Below are 24,826 nucleotides of genomic sequence, written 5' to 3'. Positions count from 1 at the left end.
AGGCACCCGCCCATTAGCCAATGTTGTTGCAGAAAGGCGCTTCCGCTTTGCGGGCCATATTTTATGCCTACCCCCGCATTGCCCAGCTAAGATTGCCATTACATGGTGTCTACGCACTGGCAAGCGAAAGCAAGGCCGACCAAAGACCACATGGCGTTGAACATTCATGGACGATCTGAAAACTGCCGACATTGCCTGGGACGAAGCTGATGCAGTCGCTGCTGACCGACATCAATGGAGATCACTAGCTGCCCGATGCGCCACCCGGCATAGGAGGAACTAAGTGCTAAGTAAGTGTGTCTTTGCCCTCTGTGTCCATCTGTGGGTGTGTGTGTCCTTCTGCCTTGTTTCCCCTCCTTGAGAATTGATGTGTAAACTCAGAGATATATACTCCAAAAGACATAAGGTTGTTTCAAAAGAATTTTTGTGTAATTTTTTAAAGTTTTATTGACATAAATACATCTGACATCACTTCCTTAATGTTTTTCACACAACATTTTATTAAATGTGAAGTTGAAATTATAACAGTGATTCTAATATTTCTATATTAAAAATAAATTTAATGCCTGTCACCAAATTCCACAAGTTTCTTCACCAGGACCCTTTGTGATAGTTTAATTTTTATAGAAGCTGAAGTGATACACAATATGTATTTAGTTATTTCTAAGAAAATTAGAAACGGTTACCACCATACTACACCATATTCTTATTCAAAATGTCTCTGAAAACACAATGCAAGTTTAAAATGTTTAATGCAGCCTTTGCTATGTATATAGTCACATGCATTATGATATCTCAATACAATCAGATTCTGCTTAGAACTGGATTCAAAACTATTGAGCCAATATTTTCAGCTTATATGGCTGAAACATTTTCAAAGTATGAGCTTCCAACAATGAGTGAAACAGTAAGAGCATGTGCAGAAACATCCCATTGAGAAAGAGAAATCAAACATTTGGATTCATTTTAATGAGCTTAGACTTGTTGAAAATGCAGAGGAGCTGGTTGTGAACTGAGCTTCAGAGAAACACAGCATACTGATATTCACTGTGAAGCTTTGAGTGGAACAAGACAGAAAAACAACATGTGGATCCTGTAATAATGGGAGCTTCCATCTTTAAAGGACTGAAGAGGAAGAAGTTTACAAGGAATAATTTAGAACAGTTTCAAACATCAACTGATTGAATCCATGAATCTGAAAATGTATTTCTGACTGAAAGAGACAGATATGTACAGACTGAAGTATCTGTTCAACAGTCAGTGTTTCTCTAACAGGAGGACACTCTTTACACTCAAATCAGCACAGGGACACTGACGAACGAGACCAGATAAAAAACCCAGGATAAAGTTTTAGAGTGAATGTGGTGTTGAAGGTGTGGAGGTGGATCAGAGTGTCAGGTGAGACTCTGTAGAAGGACAGAGTGCCAGCAGGACAGTCCACATACACTGCTACTCTGTTAGAGACAGAGGAGGAGGAGGAGGAGATGAAGGAAATAGGCGTGTTTCTGTTATTGTGCCACACAGAATGAGGACCATCATCAGTGCAGTACAGACTCCAGGACTTCTCATTGTATCCAAACACACAGTCATCACTGTTTCCTTTCCTTCTGATTCTTCTGTAACTCACTGATATTTGGACCTCTCCTCTCCACTCGACCTCCCAGTAACAGCGACCAGTCAGACCATTTCTACACAGTAGTTGAGGTTCATAATCAAATCTGTCTGGATGATAAGGATATGACTGAACCTCGATCACACGTGTCACCTTCCTGTTGTTGTCAGACAGTTGGAGGTTTGTGTGAACTGTGTTTGTGTCGATTGTGAGTTGACAGGAATCTGATGAGAGAACAAACACAATCCAGCTGCAGTTATTGATCAATCATCTGTTCATTGATCGACACTTTGATGATGACTCCTGACATGAGACATGTGAATGAGTGATGTGACAGTTTGAAGATGGTTGAATGTGTGCTGCTTTTTTTTCATGAATCACAGTAAAAACACACTTACACTTCTTCAGACCTGGTGTCAACCATTGGACTCCAGCAGGCTCCACCCTGAAAGGAGGAGGGGGGTCAGACCAGCACAGCCTTAGCATGCACACATGGACATTACATGGCTCTCATACATATAATGTTAGACAATGATAAAGGAACAGTCCAACATTTTCAGAAATACACTTCAATCCATACGTGGATCAAACTGCTGATGATTTGGACTGATCCTGGATCTGTCAGTCCTTTGAAGCAGTTGGTGGAGTGGTTGTTGGAGCAATGAAATCTGAGTTGACATTAGGGCTGCCACGATTAGTCGACTAGTCACGATTACGTCGACTATCAAAATCGTCGACGACTGATTTAATAGTCGACGCGTCGTTTGAAGCTTTGTACGATCACAAAAGACACAGGAATAAGTAGTAGGATTTAAGAGTGTAATAACGGACTGAAACAGAAGATGGCAGCACTGCATGTACAAGGATGCCAGCAGCCATTAGACCCCGAAGAAGAAGAAGCTGTGTCCCAGAATTCATAGCGCGGCCCAGCTCAGTTTCCAACAATGGCGGCAGCTAGTTAGTTTTAATATTACTCTTATTATTCTTTCTGGGTCACAAAATAAACGATTAACATATTTTCAGGCGAGAATGTAGCTGTGTAAACCTCAAATATCTGCTCAGTTTATCAAAACACATAGTTTCAAAAGCGCTTTTTGGAGATGTCTGTTACCCACTAGCTCGATAGCTAGCCGGGTTCAAGGCTCACTAGAGCCGTGAGAACACCGGACTCCCGGCAGATCGTTTTCAAACCCACTGTCGTCTTTCGCTACTCAGGTTAAACGTACACAAGTCACTTAGATAACTTCAAAATGTTACTGTTTGGCTTTTTTTTTTTAAAGTATTTTATTTGTTCCTGAGTAAATCGGTTTGGCTGAGATTAAAGTTTCTCAGCCAAAAGGTTTTTACACAGCTGAATAAACATTAAGCAGACAGCTGATTATCAGAAGTGTGAGATGCTCGAGAATATACTGCGGTGTCCTGTTATAGTTTAGATAGCAAGGAGTTTATTAAACTTCACCGAAACAATCTGCAAATTTCATTAAAATTTAATAAACTATCATCTTGTCTTTATTTTTAGTTAGCACACACCTTAAACACTTAAAGCTGTAAGCTAATGATAGTTATATAAGAGCAGATGCTGCTGGTGCAATAAGCTGCACGTTTTACGTCCAATGGATGATGATCTGATTAGTCGACTAATCGCAAAAATAATCTGTGACTAGTCGATTATCAAAATAATCGTTTGTGGCAGCCCTAGTTGACATCCTTTGACTGTTCTCCACTTGAAATGTTCTCCTTACTGTCAGTAAAGTGATTATTAATCCACCTCAGAATAACAAAATCCCCCAAGATTGATGTTTTTGAGTGGCTATGTCAAAGTTTAGAATTAATTCTTATTTAGATACTTTGGCATGACCATTATTGTAATAATTTTTATTATTCTTTCTTTCTTTCTTTCTTTTTTTTTGCTTGTCCCATTTGATTCTTTTGCCATCAGAATTATTGTCTAAAGTCAAAGAAAGATGCCCAACGGATTTACTTTAACAAATGGACCATCCCGGCCTTGCCGTATTGGTCTATTTGATTCACCTTTGTTTTTATTCTTTATTTTATTTTAACTTACTACACACGGGACAGATATGACTGGGGGAAAGAAAAGGGAGAAAGAAAGAGGTAGGGAAAGAAAAACAGCGGGGAAGAGGAACGGTGATAAAGGGCAAAAAACAAAAACCAACAGACAAAAAATACATATATCAATCTCCTGGATCACCTGTTGAAAAAGAAAAAGAGAAAACAAGCAAAAAAAAAAAGAGAGCAACATAATAAACAACATCATCATGATAATCTATGGGAATATAACAGTAAATACTAAATATTGAATATTATTATGCAGAATGTAGGATTGAAAGCGTACAGTGTGCTTTGAGGTAGGAGCCTAAAAGGGTGTAGTTTGTGTCTGTAAGGTATGGAGGAGATTAAGGCTCCAGACATCCAGAGACCCCCAGAGAACAACAGACCAAGGAAGACCAAAGGAGGGGCAACCGTGCCACTCTCCTCGAAAGAGCTGAGGAGGGCCCCAGATGAGGGGTCACTCAGCAGCCGTGGAGCAGAAGGACCGGGGGGGTTGCAGTAACGTGCCCATGAGCTCCGCTGGCAGCCAGCTGTGCCAGAGTGACACATAGATATAATGCACCTAATGAAACCAACAGAACCACGCCGTCTACAACAAGGATAGATGAGATTCTGAGGCCATCAAAGTGGAAGCCTTCCACTACATAGGTACAACAGAATTTTTCTGTCCATAAAAGTAAGGAACAGAATCAGCAAGAAAGGTCAGCCCTGTCAGAGTCCACAACACACCAGGAATGAATCCAATTTTTTCTGCTGGCAATTTGGCCCAAGCTTGACATGTAATTAGTGGGGTTAGACTAATTGGTAATTCTACATTGACCATAGGTGTGAATTTGAGTGTGAATGTTTACAACACACTGCCATTCTGTCCAGGGTGTACCCCACCTCTTGTCCTGTTATAGTTGGGATAGGCTCCAAGAAAGGGGTGAGGACAGTCCCTTGTCGTGCTCCAGTGCTGCTGATCACTGAGCCTGGTTCTGCCGGAGGTTTCTTCCTGTTAAAAGGGAGTTTATCCTTCCCACTGTCGCCAAAGTTCTTGCTCATAGGGGGTCATATGATTGTTGGGTATCTATGAAGCGCCTTGAGGCGACTTTTGTTGTGATTTGGCGCTATATAAATAAAATTGAATTGAATTGAATTTGTCAGACTGCGGTCTCTTGGACTGCAGCCCACACCAGACATTCCCAGCACAACCTCACTATATGTTTAGGTTTGCCAGTCCTGTCCAGCATCCTGCAGTGCCAAATGATCCAACTCACCACCAGGTGGTGATAACTTGACAGTTGACCTCTCTTCACCCAAGTGTCCAATTATAGGATTACAAAATCAATCATCGATCTATGGCCCAGGGTGCCCTGATCCCACATGCCACTTATGGACATACATAACTTGAAACAAACAACCCTCTCATCCACTGGGAAAAAAAACAGCCTAGAGCAAGCAAGATGAAGGTTTGCAGGACGATATGGCTGATGGCTGTCTCCCAGACAATCGTGAATAAATTGTTAAATTTCCAGTAATGAAACTTCTTTCTTCAGACTTCAGTACAACAAAACAAACAAACAAACAAAAATTCTCTCCATACCTGAGAGTGTCCAGTCTCCAACTTGGATCCTTCAGTCCAGCCAACAGCAGCTTCAATCCTAAGCCTCCTGGATAATTGTAGCTCAGGTCCAGCTCTCTCAGATGGGAGGGGTTGGAGCTCAGAGCTGAGGCCAGAGAAATACAGCCTTTCTCTGTGATCAGACAGCCTGACAGACTGCAGAAACACAAAACAGTAATCCATCAGTGAAAACTTCCCGCAAAGCTTGTTTTTATTCATTTATGTTACTTTTTTCAATTAATTTAGTAGACAGTCAATGCCAGATGAATGTATGAATTGCATCATTTTAAAATCTGGTAAATTTCCTACTGTAAACCACCTGTATTTTTTCAAATGTTCTCCTCCGCTCCTTTACCATCACTCCACATTGTAGTGATGGTAAATTTGATTCTTTTTACTGAATCGAGTTTTAATGAGTCACTGACTAAAGTGGATTGGGTTTTTTGAGTCATTTGATTCATGTATTTCTCTTTTCATGTATATCCTACTGCTAAGATGAGTGATTCTAAAAGAAAACAACTATTTTATAGAGCAAAAAAAATTTCTAAAGGGAACATTTATTTTGTTTTGTTTTTATTTTATTAGTATTTTCCTTAAATGTGTCAAATATATATTTTCTCATCTAAATGTCGCCTGAGCTGTGAGCCAGGGGGCGGTAATGCGCCTTAACATTGGTTGCCAACCAAGAAGAAGAAGAAGCTGTGAGCCAGAAGGGAGGGGGTGAGTGAGTGATTCGTTCACGCTATGATTCAGCACAGGAGGGAGGGGGTGAGTGAGTCCTGAGTGATTCGCTCACGCTATGATTCAGCACAGGAGGGAGGGGGTGAGTGAGTCCTGAGTGATTCAGCACAGCAAGGGAGGGAGTGAGTAGCTCAAATGTGCTGTTAGCATGTTAGCAGAGCAATGCTACTGTGAACCGAGGAGCTATTGTCTTGATGTGAGCTTCTCCTCAGGGTTTCTTCTTCCAGTTGAGAGCAGAGATTGTTTTGTTAAGATACTGGATGTTGTGTTTTTCTCCACAATTTTAATTACAAGCTAGATACATTGCTGCTAACAGCAACAGGGATGAGTCAGTAAGTCAGTTGGGCTTGTGAATCATGATTCATGAGTCAGTAAATTGATTCTCGAGTTAATGAAAATGACTGCAGAGTCATTTTCATTAATGTCCAGTCAGGCACCTAAAACATGCATTGTTTAATATTTTCTTTCTTCCAGTATGAAAAGAAAGTGAAAATAGAGTAAAAATTGTTCTAGATTTTTAAAATGAACAGCACATGAAAAATCATTAGATAGAATTTTTTCTCCAGTGTCATGTTCATGAGTCATTTTAACAAACTGAAAACAGAAAAAAAATGTGAATATGGAGCGGTTTTCCAGACAGAAATTGAGAGACAAATAATTCACAGATATTAGGCAACTCTGTGAAAGTTAGGCTTTTTATGCAATAAGATTAATATGACCATAAGTGGAAAGTCTGAATCCTGACCTGAGAGTTTCCAGTGTACAGTGTGGACTTCCCAGTCCAGCAGATAGAAGCTTCACTCCTGAATCATGGAGATCACTGTTACTTAGGTCCAGCTCTCTGACACTAGAAGACTGGGAGCCTAGAAATGAGGACAGAGCTTTACAGCTTCTCTCTGAAAGGTTGCAGATACTCATTCTGAAGAAAAAACAAAGATATTTGTGGTCAGATTAAATAACATGTAATGAAGAATGATTAGCAGTGATCTACTGCAATTTGTGACAACTGGTTGCCCAGCTGAAAACAAATAAGAGAGGAAAAAATGGCACAGGAACCTGTGTACCATTTTTTTTCCTCTCTAATTACAATGACGGCAGTCATAGCAGAGAAAAAAAAAGACAAACTGAGTCGTGAGTGTTGACAACAGACAAAAAGTGTATTAGTGTATGTATTAGAAAGAAGAATAAAAGAAGAAGACTGAAGAATAAAACTCTTGGCCATAGAGACAAGTTCAACCTGAGGCTAGTAAACCCAGGGGTCTGAAGAATTAGACCTATGTTCTTATTTTAGTAAAATGGATACAGAGGTGATTGGTGATGACACCTAAATTATGTTGAAGGGAATGCACTGGGTCAGGAAAGAAACAGAAAATAATGCTCCACCAACAGAACATCAATTATATATTTTTTCCAACCAGGGAGACAAACTAAAAGTTGTGGAGGAGTATTCATTTTTTTAGGGCTAAAGCCTGTCCATGATTGATTGATAATACTTTATTCATCCTGAGGGAAATTGTGTTATCCGGTCTTTAAGTCTGACGTCATTAGCCATTTCCGGGCCCAAACTCCCCTTCAGGTCCCAAAGTCAAGCGAACACACAGCATCCCTGGGAGTTAAAAACTGTCTAAATTATTTCATCTTCAATAAAATGATCACCGTGGCTGCTCTACCAGCTGTGACAATTAGGTTTAACATCCAGGCATCCGTGAAAACAGAATTTTAGCCGAGTTAGAAGTTAGCAGGGTTAAGTGCCATGCTATTGCACTTGTCACTAACCCAGTGGTTAGTGATAAGTGCAATGGCATGGCAGGAAGCTGAAAATGGACCACACTTCAGTCAGGAGAACGACTGAGATAATCCATCCACAATACGAGGTTAGTCATTAATATACTGCTGCATGGGCTGGGCTATGGTTACATTGCAGGGTTTTAAAACTGAGCTTTAAAACGTGCTGCCGATGAATAGTGCTAATACAAACCTATAGAGGCCAACAGTGATCACTGCCTTGTTTTAATAGGCTTGTTCAGATTAAATAGAACAAGATATAAAGCCTTAAAACATGTTAAAAACGCAAAAGCCTTGATAAATGCAGAGTAGTTTGGGCCCAGAAGCAGCGTTCATGTATGTCATCACTTAAAGACCGGATAGGCTGCCAGGCACTCCAGCGCCATCTTGAGCACCCCTTTCGGCCATACAGCCAACAACAGCCCCACAGTTCCTGCAGCCATCTTTATGGCGCTGTGTCTGTATACATGAGAGATTTTTGTGTATGTGTGTATCCTGTGTCTGACTGGGAGGAGAAGCTAGTCAACACTCTTCCAGCTGGCGTAGTTGACCTTGAAGGGTAAGGGAAGAGAATCAAACACAGTCCTGTTTTCAAGGAGAATTTTTAATTCCAGTCAGCCTAGGTCATGAGGCACAGCTGGCACCGGTTGGGTAGCCGCATGAAATGAAGATGGTAGTTGTTTGGGTTAGTGCGAACAAACTGCATCCAATTTTACAGTTGGTCTAATGTCCATCACTGGTCACCAGGTCTCTCAATTTCCCATTAAAGAGCTGTGAGCTTCTCCAAGATCTTATCCGTGTTGTGTTAAATGAGCACAGTCTGAATACTCACAGTCCACCAGCTCCGATCAGCAAGAACACTGTTATCATTGTTCCGAACCCAGGTTTCTCATCAAGAAGATGGTTTCAATTGCATTAAGGGAAAAGTTGATCAAAATCATAATTCATCTTTACGTTTTAGAGAACAAGACTTAGAGACTCTATGAAGGTTTAGAGCTAGACATGACTAGACAAAGACATGAGAAGCAAAGCAGGAAAGATAAGGGAGAGGAAGAAAGATGAGACTGACTCCATCGAGAGCCGAAAGAGGAATGCACTAGTGTTACTTTGATAAAAGCTGCATTCATATATCCTTCAGAAACACTGGCATTTTCAACTGTTGTAAAGCAAAATATACTTGGTTCTGAGTGCTAACAATCATTTACATTAATGATTTTTATATTAACATTCTTAGACTTGTATCAGAACCCACCATCCACTTCTTTGCCTCAGGTGGTCACCTACTTATCGGAAGGTTGGTAGTTCAATCTCTGTCTGCTCCAGTCAGCATGTGTATATTAGATTGAAAGCATTTAAAGAAAAGGAGCTTAGAAACAGTGCATGTGCAAAACGGTGTGAACGGGTGAAAGAGGCAAGTTTTATAAAGTGCTTTCAGTGCTCAGATATAGTAGAAAAGCACTATATAAGAACCAGTCCATTCACAATTACACTGTTCATGTTTTTTAAATTATACATGGAAGCTTTTAGTAGAATCAACATTAGGTAGAATAGAAAAAAATAAAAGCACAAATATATTTACACAGCTTTGTGGGAGGCTTTGACCACTGGCAGCAGCCTCAGAAGAGCCTCCTCTGAAGCAGAGTATTTCTTCAGGTCAAACACATCCAGATCTTTTTCTGATGACAGTAAGATGAAGACCAGAGCTGACCACAGAGCAGGAGAAAGTTCATCTGTGGAGAGACTTCCTGAACTCAAGTACCGTCGGATCTCCTGCACTAGAGATCGATCATTCAGTTCATTCAGACAGTGGAACAGATTGATGCTTTTCTCTACAGACAGAGTCTCACTGAGCTTCTTCTTGATGTACTGGACTGTTTCCTGATTGGTCTGTGAGTTACTTCCTGTCTGTGTCATCAGGGCTCGTAAGAGAGTCTGATTGGTCTGCAGTGAAAGACCCAGGAGGAAACGGAGGAGCAAATCCAGGTGTCCATTTGGACTCTGTAAGGCCTTGTCCACAGCTTTCTGGTAGAAAAATGTCACTGCAGATTCCACTTCTCTTGACTCCTTTTTTGCAAAAAATTTAGACCATATAGCGGTCTTCTGTTGTTCTTCCAGCAGATTGAGTCCAGAGTTGATGAAGGTCAGATGGACATGAAAAGCAGCCAGAAACTCCTGAACACTCAGGTGGATGAAGCAGAACACCTTGTCCTGGTACAATCCTCTCTCTTCTTTAAAGATCTGTGTGAACACTCCTGAGTACACTGAGGCTGCTCTGATATCGATGCCACACTCTGTCAGGTCTGATTCATAGAAGATCAGGTTTCCTTTCTGCAGCTGATCAAAAGCCAGTTTTCCCAGAGACTCAATCATCTCCCTGCTCTCTGGACTCCAGTGTGGATCTGTCTCAGCTCCTCCATCACACTTGACCTTCTTCATTTTGGCCTGAACCACCAGGAAGTGGATGTACATCTCAGTCAGGGTCGTTGGCAGCTGTCCTTCCTCTCTGGTTTCCAGCACATCCTCCAGAACTGTAGCAGTGATCCAGCAGAAGACTGGGATGTGACACATGATGTGGAGGCTTCGTGATGTCTTGATGTGGGAGGTGATGGTGCTGGCTAGCTTTTTTCCTCTGAATCTCTTTTTAAAGTACTTCTTCATCTGTCGGTCAGTGAACCCTCTGACCTCTGTCACCATGCCAACACAGTCAGCAGGGATCTGATTGGCTGCTGCAGGTCGTGTGGTTATCCAGAGGCGAGCAGAGGGAAGCAGTTTCCCCCTGATGAGGTTTATCAGCAGTGCATACACTGAGGTGGACTTTCTAGGGTCAGTTAGGATTGTAGTTTTGTGGAAGTCCAGAGGAAGTCGACACTCATCCAGACCATCAAAGATGAACACAACCTGGAAGTCTTCAAAGCTGCAGATTCCTGCTTCTTTGGTTTCAGTAAAGAAGTGATGAACAAGTTCCACCAAGCTGAACTTTTCCTCTTTCAGCACATTCAGCTCTCTGAAAGTGAATGGAAATATGAACTGGATGTCCTGGTTGGCTTTGTCTTCAGCCCAGTCCAGGGTGTATTTCTGTGTTAAGACTGTTTTCCCAATGCCAGCCACTCCCTTTGTCAGCACTGTTCTGATTGGTTCATCTCTTTTAGGTGGTGTTTTAAAGATGTTTTCTTGTCTGATTGTTGTTTCTGGTCTGTCTGGTTTCCTGGATGCTGTTTCAATCTGTCTGACCTCATGTTTATCATTGACCTCTGCAGTCCCTCCCTCTGTGATGTAGAGCTCTGCATTGATCTGATTCAGAAGGGTTGGGCTTCCTGCTTTAGCGTTCCCCTCAAACACACACTGGAACTTCTTCTTCAGTGCAGATTTAAGTTCGCGTTGACAAACTGAAACAAGACATTCTGAAAAAAAAAGCAGATTATCAGTTCACGTTGTGTAAAGGAAGAGTTGAGTTTCTTTTCTCTAAGGTATGTCCATTTGACCACATGTTGGTCAATCTCTTGAGACATCACTAAAATGTCCCATTTATCCAGCAACTTAAAGTTTAGATATATCCTCTTACTGCTCTTCAGACGGTCAGCCAGCTCCTCCTGCTTCATTCTCCTCAGGAAATTCAGTGTGATCTTTATAAATGCCTCTCTGGTGCTCCTCTGTTCATCATCCTTCCGCTGACTCTCTACGCATTCTGGGTAATCTGGACTCAAAACCTTCTGGATCTTCTTCAGCTCGTTCTTCACAAAAGTGATGATGTTGTCCTCCAGCAGCTGGAACAGAATACCTTATGAGTGAGCCAATCAGACTGAAATTATGGATCCAAACATCAGATCCATATTGGGCACACTGACAATCCACTGGTCTACAAAGAGCAGCATGGAGATGACTGTGAACAGAATAGATGTGAAAGTAGTTGTTGTACGTGTACAGACCATAAATATGGAGTCCAGCTGTGTTTGATGCTGCTGGGTAGACTGACCACTGGGAACCTCTGAGCTCTCCTGGTCCACACTGTGGAAGAACCATGAAGAATTAGTTCAAGCACAGAGTAAAAATTCAAAAAGTGACCTTTTAAGATAGTGATTAAGATGATTCCCTATAGTTGTAAAAATTTACTAGTCCTTCTGAATCCACTGAGACTCAACAGCTTAGTGAATTGTATTGAGCTCAAGTACGAAAAGTGTTGCGTATCACTGCTTCAGTAACATGTGAATAAGTAGAAGTTGGTAAAAAAAACAGAAAAAATGTATTTAACATTCAGTAACTGGCCAGTCTCTCTTCCAGCACCTTAACATCAGCCTTCCAAACCAGGCTGATTAGTATGTTACAGCTGACAGGTAACTGGGGCGCCAGTCCATGAAAAATCTGTGAGTACCTCTCATCTGACAACCTCTGATTTTTTTCATTTGTACAATAACTTATGAAATCAATTTTATACTAACTTTAAGTGTCACAATCTAAAGCATTAAAAAAACCAACACTTTTTCAATAACCAACATTAACATCAGTATTGTGGGATATCTAATACTTTCAGTAAACTACAACATAGAGGAATGGGAATTAATATTGCTACACTGGGTGTTTGATCTGTTTTCTCCTAAGTCACTGAAGAAAGATTCAAAATACATATCCTTTTTTTTCTTTCTTTTTTTTTTCTTGCCTGTCCCATTTGGTTCTTTAGCCACAGAATTGTTGTCTGAAGACCAACAAGGATACCCAATGGATTTACTTTGCCAAATGGATCATCGTGGCATTGCCGTATTGGTCCATTTGGTCGATCTTTGTTTTTATTATTTATTATATTTTATTTTCAGATGTTACAGACGGGACAGACATGAGTGAGGGATAGGAAAGGGAGAAAGAAAGAGGAAGGAAAGGAAAAACAGAAGGGGAGAGGGACAGTGAGAAAGGGGGGGAGAAAAAAAATAAAAATCTCCTGGATCACCTGTTGAGAGAAGAATAGAAAACAAGCAAAAAAACCAAAAAAAACAAAGCAACATACTAAACACAACACCATCGCATTAATCTAGCTAAGTGTAAACAGCAGTAAATACTAAATATTCAATGTTGTTGTGCAGCACGCAGGACAGATGTGCTTCGAAGTAGCAGCCAAGAAAGGTGTAATTTAAGTCTACGAGCAGTGAACACCCGTGTGCATACCTGTGTGGATCAGCGCGCTTGTATTCCAAAGGTTTCTCCATGTAACGATCTGCTAGGGAGTGTGTGGGGGGGGGGGCACAGCCCCGTCCTCCAGGGTATGAAGCAGGTATGGAGGAGATCAAAACTCCAGACATCCAGAGGCCCCCAGAACACAAGAGACCATGGAAGACCAACAGAGGGGCAGCCGCGCCACTGTCCCAGTAAGAGCTGAGGAGAGTCCCAGATGAGGGTTCACTCAGCAGCCGCGGAGCAGAAGCCAGGGGGAGTTGCAGTGACGCGCCCGTGAGCTCCGCCGGCAGCCAGCTGTGCCTGAGTGACCGAGCCCCAGGCCGAGAGGCCGGGGGCACCCCACCTCCGAAGTGGCCCGAGCGAGCCCCAGGTTCCAGGCCCCGATAAGCGGCCGCCAAGGAGTGAGCCGGTGTGTACCCGGACGCCCACCCCCAGACACAAAGAACCACCAACGCACCGATACCTGAGGGAGTCCGCCACCGGCAGGGGAAGTGGTGGTGGGTTGAGATAGGCCTCCAAACCTTGGAGGGCCTGAGGTGTCCCCAGAGAGGTGGTGTCTGATACCCAACCTGACATATAGACAAAGACATACAGGCACACACAGACACAAACATCCATTCCCCCCCTCATGCTCTCATATGCACTCACTCCACACTCAACCAACGTGGAGACAGACATAAAGAGACGCTGTACACACGATCACACTCCCCAAGCGTACTCTACAAACCGGGTCTAGGTACCCTTGCCCCTGGAGGGGGGAACTGCACCCAGACCCAGGTGGTGTTACCCTTTTCCCTGCGGTGGGGAGAGGCAGACCACCCCGACTCCGTAGCAGCAGGGAGGCCCCACACTCCAGACCGCAGTCGGACGGCCAACTCCTCCTAGCCATCCCGCTCCAGCAGGCCGCAGAGAATGGGGGTGGGAGAAGACTCCAAACCTCCCTCCACCCGCTCATTGTAGTGTTGATGCATGTGTGTTCTAAGGTGCAATTAAAACCCAGGAGGGCATGGAGCTACCTGCCAAGGAGCAGCAGGTAAGCGCATAGTCCCTCCTGATAGCCCTCAATGTCTAAGTGTATTTAAAATTGAGAGGTGGGCAACGACGCCAGGGGTGAGGTGTACACCCTGATGGTAATTTGGACTCCGTGATTGTGCCCACCCCCAAGATCCTATATATATGTGTAATGAGAGTGTGAATAATGTGAATGTCTAAGTTGTGGGATAAAATTGAGGCAGAGGCAGCCGGAAGGGGACAGAGGGGGGGCGGGGGGGGGGGGGGGGGGGTAGCCTCCTCTGCACCCTGGTGACATACCCCTACTCCAAGGCCCTGCATGTGTGGGTGGTTGTGGTGGAGCGGGAAGAGGGAGGCAGCTGGAGATGGGAAGGGAAGGAAGGGAGGGGCAGGTAACCCCTCCCTGGGGCCAGCTCCCCCGCTGACCCCAGTAGGCACACTCCGCAACCCGCCAGGGAAAGGGGGCCCAGGCCCATCCAGACCGGGGCCCAGTGCAGCAGCGCCTCCCGGCCCCACAGAGCCCGGGACAGTCCACCCAACCCCACCACAGAGAAAACTGCACCCACCCCACCATCCACTCATCTTCCAGACTACATAAGACACTAAACGCCCAGGCTGAGATCTTCCTCCACCTCTCCTGTATCTCCCCCTCCTGCAGAGAGAGTTCCTGAAGAGAGGAAAGCTCCTGCAAGATGTGACCATCTCCCCCACCAGTTGAAGAGCCCCCCAGGTGGCTCGACGCACCGGCGGCACCCTGCTCCAAAATACATATCCTGAGTAAACGTCAAAGCAGATGTCACAAACTCCTGGCTCATGGAGAGTTGACAGAAGAGCTAAGTTTGTGTTCCATGTATGGCCAAACCAAAGCAAAAGATCCAGATCCAGCAATGGCTCTGCACTGCATTAAACATCAACAAGCACTGTGCAGAAAATGCTTGAAGTCATGTCTGTAATCCTGACATGTGTAAATTACATCAGGTCCAGAGGTTTACAACACCACCAGTTCAGGGCATTTTTGAAGGAAATTGAGGGATTTTATGGCACTTTACTGATGTGCATTAGCATAGGAAGGGGTGTGTTGAGGAGATTCTTTGAGTTAAAAGTTAATTCTAGATATTCATTGAAGTTCTAAACTGGATGTTCTTGAATTGGATGATTCAAAATGGATAATGGCGTTCCTTGTGAACATTACACAGGAGCTAAACATTCTGAACTTAAAGCTGCCAGGTTTTGGACAGCTCATTATAGTGGCCTATGAGAGTGTGAAAGCCTTCTCCACAAAACTGAAACTATGCAAAACTCATCTGTCTGCTATTGAAATCCTGCAATGGGAGTTTGAAACGTGATTTGCTGACTTGGAGGCATGCGGTGACACTTCCCAGCTGCTTGCAGACCTCTTCTCAGCTGATGTGGAGTGTCCCCACTGAACTCACTGAATTGCAGTGCAACAGTGAACTGAAAAATCAGTTCAGGGAAGCACAAGGAAAAGCAGACAAGATTGCTTGTTTCTAAGACATCTGCCTCTTTTAAGAGTTTTCAGGTGTTTAATGTCCCTTTTTGGAAGCAAATATCTGTGTCCCAAAATGTTGATTCGGTCATCTGGATGCAGTGTTTTAAATGGGAGAAACGTTTCATCACTCATCCAGGTGACTTCTTCAGTCTCAGCTGACTGCAGGTTTCCCCAATCCCCAATCTTATAAACATACAAACATTACATTTGCACAATGACTGTCCAGGATGTGTACATCCTCACCATTGAAAGAGTGTCCACTGGCCCGTAGGTGTAAATAGACTGTGGAGTGCTGAGGTCGAGGATCGAAGCCAGAAACTTGGTGTAGATTCCTCTTGGTACAGCCTGTGGTATGAGGTCCGGTCAATAGCATTGTCTTGTTCTAACTGCTTCAGACAATCTGTCACCCTCTTCCTGTAGCCACTTTCTGGGTCTCATGTTTGTCACTAAGCAGTGACAAAAATTTCTTATGATACTGTTTATGGTTTAGCAAAACCGTGTCCCTACCCTTGTCTGCTGGAAGGATGATAATGTTGTTGTCATCAATGAGTGATGTGAGTGCCTTCCTGTCCTCCATTGTGATGTTAGATTCAGGGGGCTTTGCATTGCTGAGACAGGCTGAAACTTTGGTCCGTAGTTACTCTGCTTCCACGTCTGCAATGTTGTCATTTCAAATTGCTGTTTCTGTGGCTGTGATCAGTTCCACTAATAATAATAATAATAATAATAATAATAATGGATTGGATTTATATAGCGCTTTTCAAGGCACCCAAAGTGCTTTACAATGCCACTATTCATTCACTCTCACATTCACACACTGGTGGAGGCAGCTACAGTTGTAGCCACAGCTGCCCTGGGGCAGACTGACAGAAGCGAGGCTGCCATATCGCGCCATCGGCCCCTCTGGCCAACACCAGTAGGCGGTAGGGTAAAGTGTCTTGCCCAAGGACACAACGACCAGGACAGAGAGCCCGGGGATCGAACCGGCGACCTTCCGTTTACAGATCCGCAAAACTGTGATACTGCTAGATGAAGAAAAAGGAATATCAGAAAGGGGAGGCACGTTAGGAGGAAGTGAGAGAGAAGGAAAGGCTGGAGGGTGGATGTGAAAGTGAGGACTTCAAATGTATTAACTATGACCGGTAAAAATATATAGATGGCTTAAATGATGGAGAGAATGAAGGGAAAAAAAGCAAGGCCATGAGGAAATCTTGAGGGAGGAATTTGAAGTTAAAAATCCAAGGGGTGATAATGTCAGTGCATATGATTTAGAAAATAAAGACAAATTCTGGAGTATGCTCAATGAAATGGAAAAGAGTATGTCCAGGGTAAATAGAGTTGTGATTGGAACAGATTTAATGGACATGTAGATGAAGACGAAACTGTCTTTTCAACATTTTAACAGATTGGAGTTACATTTTTATTTGGTGGATTTTCAGAGTGGAGTAAAATGGAGAGTGCCTTGTTGGACTGGATTTTGCTTCGTAATGCCTGGAAATGATGAAGAATCACTTCAGATAAAATCTGGATCACTGTTTTGCTTGAAGACCAATTTAAATGTTTATATTCAGTATTGATTGACTGGAACAGCTCACATTTGGTTTCCTCAGAAAACAAACCTCAATGTGTTTTTATTTCCTGAAAGAAAACCATTATCATTGAAGTCATACACAGCAGTGTGCTGTTGGTTTCTGTCACAAACAGATTTAAAAATGTTGCCTGAGTTTACAGTATAATCAATCATGAGAAAAATGTTTTATTTTTTTTTAAGAAGGTTCAAAGAAAAAAAATACTAAAATGATGCTTGGGCTGTTTTATGAATAAAAATAATTTCTGTGCAGGAAACTTAGTTTTTTCTTTCACTTGAATAGTTTGAATGTCATTGAGAGATTTACATGTTTGCACTGCAGTTTATATCCAACAACATCAAGCAGTTAATTTGCTGAGAGTTCCTAATACTTCACTTCTCTGCAGCAGAGAGTTGGTGTGTTTTAAATTGATTGGATTCAGGTCCAGGCTGGTTCCTGTGAATAATGATGGAGCAGTGATGTGAGTGCTGAGCTGTGACATGGAGAAGAGTCATGGACAGTTAGAGATGGTCATCTCACCTCTGAGCTTTGGTCTGGCTCTCATGTTCCCCACACAGAGTGCTTTTAGAGGGAGGGGCTCCCTCCTCTCTGTCCTCACACTGATCCATGCTGCTCAGCTCACACACACTTTCTACCTGCAGAGGAAACACAAATCATTCATGTGCACATCAACTGAAATCCTGCTTTCCATCATGTGTGCTGTCCAAATATCAGCTGCTTCTTTCCTGCTTCATCTCAGTGTCAGCTGAATGCAGTCAGACAGCAGTGTGAGGCAAAGGAAGCTGCCATCAGCTGCTCTACTATCAGTCCACTAGATGGAGCCATGAAGTTGTAGGTCAGCACACACACAAACACACAAAATACATTTGCTGACAAACACTGATTAACTGTGACTGGAAGTTTCTGTTAATTAACATTAAGTCAATTCAACATGTGTGAACAGATTGTTTAAACATTTTGGCTGATCCAGGATTCAAAGAGGATCCACCGTCTTAACATGTAAGAGAACTGAATGTGACTAAAGTAGAGAAACCTTTCTTTTTTAATCTCTGCACAGATTCAGCATCATGTGCTTTTAATGACCATGTCCTTATTAAATAGAGATACAGTTTAACAGGATGTTTTATTAAAATTTATTTTAACTCATTCACTGCCAGCCATGTACAAATCAGGTAACTCCCCACTGCCAGGGTTTCTGAGCATTTTTACTCATTTTTGAAGAGTAAGTTTTTCAATTGACGTCTATAGACGTCAATGGCAGTGAATGAGTTAAGAACCTCACATCATCTCTAACTATGGACTGAATGTTGGCTCATTGCTATTACCAACTTGGTACATTTTTAATTTAAAGCACATTTTGGAAGATTCAGTTTCATAGAAGCTTTTTCCTGTATTGTGCGTAATGTAGAAAGTAACAGATCAGACCACCCTGATTGAAACCCGCAAAGACCCATTTCTACATACTTGCCTGTGTCAACACAAGAGGTGCTTTCATCAAAATGATGCACTTCCTGTGGTTACTGCCATGTTTCTATTAGCGGTTGTTTAGTTAGTGGTTTAGCATTTGTCCCATATGTGAGTTCGGAGAAGTGGAAATGACAGGAAGTGTGGTTGCTAAGCTGCTGCTATGTGCAACTAATGTAACAGACTAGAATAAAATGGAGTATTAAACAGAGAAACCTCAGACTGTTCTTCTTGCTCAGTTCATCTTTCTGTTATTTAATAGCTAATAGATTTATTTGGCTAAACAAGTCACTCCTGATCCAACTGAGGAGCTGGCCAGAAAAAACCTACAGTCTGACATTCTTTTGGCAAAGTTACACACCAATTCAATATTAATTTTAGCAAACTCCAATTGACTTAACAATTACTGCCGATGTGAATTTTAACTTTACCAAATACTGAATATTTTATCTTCCCAGTTCTAATCTGTAAGATATTTACAATATTTGAATTCACAAATATTTTTGCTTCCTTAGAGATAGGGTGAGAAGTTCGGCCATCCGGGAGGGGCTCAGAGTAGAGCAGCTGCTGCTCCACATCGAAAGGAGCCAGCTGAGGTGGTTCGGGCATCTGACAAGGATGCCCCCTGGGCGCCTCCTGGGTGAGGTGTTCCAGGCATGTCCCACCGGGAGGAGGCCCCGGGGCAGACCCAGGACACGCTGGAGAGATTATATCTCTCGGCTGGCCTGGGAACGCCTTGGTGTTCCCCCGGACAAGCTGGAGGAGGTGGCTGGGGAGAGGGAGGTCTGGGCCTCTTTGCTTAGGCTGCTGCCCCCGCGACCCGGCCCCGGATAAAGCGGATGAAGATGGATGGATGGATGGAAATATTTTTGCTTTCACCCCTACCAGTCCAAGCAGATGGTCGCCTCTCCCTGAGCCTGGTTCTGCGGGAGGTTTCTTCTAGGGCTGGGCTATATCATACCGTTCACGGTAATACCGGTGTAATTTTACACAACGATAAGAAAATGAAATATCGCGATAGAATATGGGTAAAACGCGCATGCGCGGTGCCTTTGTTTACATACGCACATGGCGGCGACGCAGAATGAGAAGAGCGAAAGCGGATTGTTGAATGAAACGGATGAGCCAGAATTGATTTGTACAAATGCTGCAACTTCAGTGGTGTGGAACTGGTTTGGCTTTCATCCGTCAGATACACAACAAAGCACTATTTTTGGTAGAGCATGCTAACGGGCCGTCGTTATTTCCGTGTTTTTTGGAAAATACGGCACACTTAAAATCAATCCTTTGATTTCTCTGAAAATCGACAGTGCCCCTTATAATCCCGTGTGCCTTTTGTATGAACTCTGGTTGTGTTTACTGACCTCGAAATGATTTTATGTGCACGGCGCTCGAAAATCTGTCAAATGTTTCTGAACAACTTTTCTAAGCTACGAAGCCGCACCGCTTGATGGATTGTCAGGGCATTACAGCTATCGTAGGCGGAGCCTCGCGGAGTGATACGTACTGTGCTTCAACATAATATTACCGTATTGTGTGTGTATAACCTCTTTTTAAGTTTTGTGGATATTATACATGGTTATGCTCAGGATATGTCGGCCAATTTCCACTGGAAATGCCTTTTGGTTAAACTGTCAGCAAGGAATTTGCACTGTTAAATTTTTATATAACTTTAATGCACATAAAAAACTGCTGCTTGTTTAACTGAAAATACATAGATTTTTTTTTGCACTAATAAAGTTGTGGAGTTGTAAAGTATTTTGTCTCACGTCAATTATATCGTCAGTTATATCGTTATCGCAAATTTTCAAATGTATATCGTGATAAATATTTTTGGTCATATCACCCTGCTCTAGTTTCTTCCTGTCAAAAGGGAGTTTTCCTTCCCAATTTTTTCAGCGTGCTTGCTCATAGGTTGTTATATGATTGTTGGGGTTTTAACCGTTGTATTATTGTAGGGTCTACCTTACAATATAAAGCAACTTGAGGTGACTGTTGTTGTGATTTGGTGCTGTATAAATAAACTTTAATTAAACTGAATTGAACTGTCATGTGAAACTCTGACTGAGAGTTTGATGCACACCACTCAGGTGACACAAATTTGAATTCCTGCTGAAACAACACACAGTTATTTATGTTTAACCAGAAAAGTGGACATTTTTAAATCACAGTTTTGATAATTACTTTAACTTTATGATAACTATCATGAAGACAAACTGTTACATTTTGCCTGTTACATAAAACTCGCACCAACGCTCCGAGCTCTTTAGCAAACAACCTTATTTTTGGAAAGCGAAGCAGCTCCAATAGGACTCGGGATCAGCGGTGAGAAGTTGAAGATCATGTGAGTTGGTTACGCTGCACCATCAAACACTGTGGTCACCGTGAATCAGCAGCAGCAGCTAGAAGAGGTGGACAGGTTCACGTACCTGGGTTGCACTCTCAGCAGTGACGGGGACGCTGAGCATGACGTCAAGTGCCGAATTGGGAAAGCATGGGCACCCTTTAAACGACTACGACCTATATGGATGACCACTGCACTGCCTTCACCAACCAAGTTGCAGCTTCTGAAGACTATTGTTATACCGACAGCACTGTACGCAGCGGAGACTTGGAAATCAACTGTTAAGATCAGCCACAATCTTGACGTCTTCCTTTGACGGCTGCTCAAGAGCACATATCTGGATCACGTTGCCAATGAGGAAGTATATCGCTGTGCGGGATTAGAGCTGTTCCACGTCCAAGTCACCAAGCGTGGGTTAAGATTCGCCGGACCCAAGACCCGCCTGTGTCGCAGTTCAGTGGAACCCAAGGAATGGAAAGAGACGGCGAGGAAGACCCCAAAAAACATGGAGGAGTACGTTCCTTGAAGACTTACGCTCAGTCGAACTGTCATGGGATGAAGCAGCAACTGCTCCAATGGACCGAGTCCGATGGCATTCTCTTGTCTCCCGATGCACCGATCAGTGCGGGAGGATCTAATTCTAAGTCTAAGTAAGTGTTACATAAAAGAGTGCATAAAAATATCGTTGGGTATCACTCACATTCATCACAATTCATTTTGCCAATGAGGATCTACTTGCTTTTTCTGTGTTCCAGTCTTAGTAACTTTGACACAGTAATATCTGCTTCAATATTAAACCTCTGATGAAATCTCTCAAGTGTTAGCTTTATTTTGATACCAAGATTGTAAGGACAGAGTTTGTAATTGCAGAGAAATAATCAATTAAATTTGGGCATTACATTTTCGAGCAGGAAGCTCAGAAAACCCCCTTGGGGCTTAAGAGGTTAAGAAGAATTAATCTCTGTTTATAGAATCACCTCCAAACAGCCAAGCTATCCCTCAATAGTTCCATCATGTTTACTGTCTAACGACAGCGCTAGCATCTTGTGTAGTTAGTGTGTAGTGTTGTGGATAGTTTTGTGTTGTGTGTCAGAACAATGAAATGACTGCTGTCTCCAGGTAAAAAAAAAAAAAACAGGAGTGATACACGTGCTACTGTCAGACCTGCAGGTTGTGATGGTCTCCTTCACAGTGGACAGAAACTATTTTTTTGGACTGGCACAAATAATTTGTGTGGCATCTTATTGAATGCAGAACAGCTGATTGTTATGTAAATAGTTTGAAGTGGTTATTTAAAAAGGGGTAAAAGGTAAATGGCTGCAAACAACAAAGTTGTTTGCAAAACTTTTGCACAGGATTTTATAATTGACAATTTATATTTGCATTTAAAGTTATGAAATATGATTCATTAAATATGTTGTTACAGTAAAAAATATAACTTTTTTTGGTCTGATTTTAGATCAATTGTGGTAATACAGTATGTCAAAATGAAAAGATAACTGTAAATTCAGACGTGAGGTTATGCAAAAAAGAATGATATCAAAAAAGGCAAAGTACATAGATTGTAAAGGTGAAATGTAGAGTTAAAATCAGTAGTTAAAAATGGCCAATTATGCCCTGGACCCCAGAGGGTTAAACATTTATTTTTAAGTAATGCAATAGTTACTTTTCAAGTAATTAATTACTTTTAGAATCTTGTAACTCAGTTACTAACTCAGTTACTTTTTTTGAAGAAGTAACTAACAACGCTGGTCATGATATCTGGTATCAAGTATCCCAGCAAGGTAAAGTCTGAGTCTGTGCTGTAAATTGTCACCCAAAAAGCTGACACATTTATCTGCATAATGCCCTACACGCTGAGCCACAAAAACCACCGTGCACTGAAAGCTAAAAATGACCTTCATTGTTATTTCTTTACAAATTATCACTGAATACTTTCAGACTGAGTCTTGAAACTCTACATTTTTCAGGGCTTTTTGTGGTTCAAATATTTTTAAGCATATTCCAAAATGCATTTTGAGTATGTTGCAGGCAAATGTTTTCAGCCCTTTATAACTCTGCAAACCTCAGTTCAGTCAGGTACATTTTACAGTTTTACTTTCCAAAGCAACTGTTCTGAAGCTGTTTTAGTGTCTAAGGATAATTCAGAATGGATAGCCACAGATTTTCATTGAATGGATCTGTTTTAGTGTGGAGCTAACCTGAGGCAAGGCTCAGTTGCATTTGCCAGATTTTTCCAAAGAAAGTTAGAAAAAAAAAAGATAAAAGAAAAAGCACACAGCACAACCTCTTAACCACATGAGGACAGTCCACCAACTCATCAAGAAACTTAAGTAGCATTGTTCATGACAGACCACGAAAATCAGTCTGTCACTCAATGCACTTCCATACACCTGAGCAAGCAGCAAACTGGGGAGAGCTTTTTCCAAATACCATCACCGCTATTTTAAATACTCAAAGCATCATGTACCCCAATTCAAGTTTGCTACTGAAATGCACACAAAGTATTGTGCATGCATGTAAATATTTATTTTTTGTCTTTCCACTTAACATTGCTCACCTGGTTCTTCTGGCTCTTGTAGAATCCTTTCTCTGCATTCCTCACTCTCTCTTTTAACTGGTAGTTACATAAACATGTTGTTTCTAGCTAAAAAAAATATGGTATGATTTCACTTCAACAAATGAAGTAATTATAACATAAGTTATTGTACAAGGACGCTGGAGAAAATCCATATTCCATGACAGTATAACGCACTTGGTCATTTGAAACCATCATCAATGAATCATTTTACAGTTACCACATCATGTTGACTTATTTCTCTGTCTCTCTCCTCCTCTTTCAAACTTTGTGCTTTACCCATAATAAAAATATAAGAATTTTATGGATGAGAAATAACATCCACAACTTTTTGGACTCTTTCAAATGCTTCACTGATTTGCGTAATTCATTTACTTCTCCCTTGTCTCCCTGTCCTTGGTGTTATTGAAGCCTCATTTATTCATGACAAACCTGCTGTTGGACCGTTCACTGCCTTTGTGCATGCGCAGTAATATCCTGACATAAAGAAAACTGCAAATAGAAACCTGTTTTCTTTCTAATCTCTGCCATTTCCAGGAGACCATTCGTCACACCATAACATTTAAAGATGATGAAAATAATAATTCAGTGCGCAGTTCTTACTGAAACTATTACTGTAGATGAACTCACCAATAACTAAACTTCCAGAAACTGACAATAGGATACTGAACTCCAGGCTTCAACATGGAAAAATTGTAATACCACAACTAGTTTGACTTATTATGTTTTACAGACACAAACACTAAAACGAGGAAGAGCGTTAAGCGCTCGGCCTCGTTGGTCCTGCTGTGAGTCCTTTAGCCGTGAACTATGGAGCGGCAAATTTGTGCTGGATATAAGCTGTACACAGCTGATGTTAGCCGTGAAAACATTACAGACTGCTAACATTACCTTCAGATGGAGCTTCACACTGAGACGATTACATGCAACACAAAGTTCACGAAACTTTGAGAAAGAAGGAAGCGCGAAGAGAGGGGTCCACAAACCACGGCCCTGTTACGAACACACTGCGGTCTCTACAGCTACACTTCAGAGAAAAAGACCGACGCTGCATTCAGGTGCACCTCGGAAATCCCCAAATCTCTCCTCAAACAGCTGGAAGGCTGCCCGATGGTTTATTTCTTCTAATTGCCCCGTTTAGTTGAAATACAAACATCTGCAATCACTCTGTTCTTCTTCTTCCAGCAGTGTTTGAACAATAAAACGCTGCGTGTCTTTGAGTATAAATATATATTTTTATGACAGCCCAGTGAGTACCGTGTTAAAGTGAGGAAGAAGCAACTTAATGCAGCAATCAAAAATTTCTGATGAAAAAAACAAAACAAAAAGTAGAGACCAAAGCGAGTCACAGCT

At 42.1% G+C, this 24,826-nt stretch overlaps 3 protein-coding genes across 8 annotated transcripts in view; 2 read left to right on the top strand and 1 right to left on the bottom strand.

Moving 5' to 3' along the window:
* Positions 1 to 24,826, top strand: part of LOC309703691 (protein NLRC3-like) — a 169,816-nt gene that overhangs the window by 21,484 nt on the left and 123,506 nt on the right. The window lies entirely within an intron of this gene.
* LOC309703474 (NACHT, LRR and PYD domains-containing protein 3-like) overlaps positions 1 to 24,826 on the top strand; it is a 143,609-nt gene that overhangs the window by 21,468 nt on the left and 97,315 nt on the right. The gene's annotated exons all lie outside the window — the stretch shown is intronic.
* LOC309703490 (protein NLRC3-like) lies at positions 955 to 24,480 on the bottom strand. 5 transcript variants are annotated; one of them, XM_082528355.1, is made up of 10 exons: positions 24,365 to 24,480; positions 23,456 to 23,512; positions 17,607 to 17,722; positions 11,741 to 11,819; positions 11,377 to 11,578; positions 9,394 to 11,215; positions 6,775 to 6,948; positions 5,271 to 5,444; positions 2,011 to 2,057; positions 955 to 1,836 (listed from the first exon to the last, which is right to left on the bottom strand). In XM_082528355.1, exons 3-10 carry the CDS (start codon positions 17,693 to 17,695, stop codon positions 1,298 to 1,300), a joined length of 3,126 nt encoding a protein of 1,041 aa, XP_082384481.1. In that variant the 5' UTR covers positions 17,696 to 17,722; positions 23,456 to 23,512; positions 24,365 to 24,480; the 3' UTR covers positions 955 to 1,297. The 5 variants fall into 5 exon arrangements, with proteins under 5 accessions (XP_082384481.1, XP_082384480.1, XP_082384482.1 ...); XM_082528354.1 differs by lacking the exon at positions 23,456 to 23,512; XM_082528356.1 differs by lacking the exons at positions 23,456 to 23,512; positions 24,365 to 24,480 and adding an exon at positions 24,104 to 24,167.

The sequence above is a fragment of the Aulonocara stuartgranti genome, assembly GCF_965226115.1.
Source record: "Aulonocara stuartgranti genome assembly, chromosome: 3".
Classification (NCBI taxonomy): domain Eukaryota; kingdom Metazoa; phylum Chordata; class Actinopteri; order Cichliformes; family Cichlidae; genus Aulonocara; species Aulonocara stuartgranti.
Note: the sequence above shows the minus strand (reverse complement) of the source record. Positions and strands in the feature narration are given on the sequence as shown.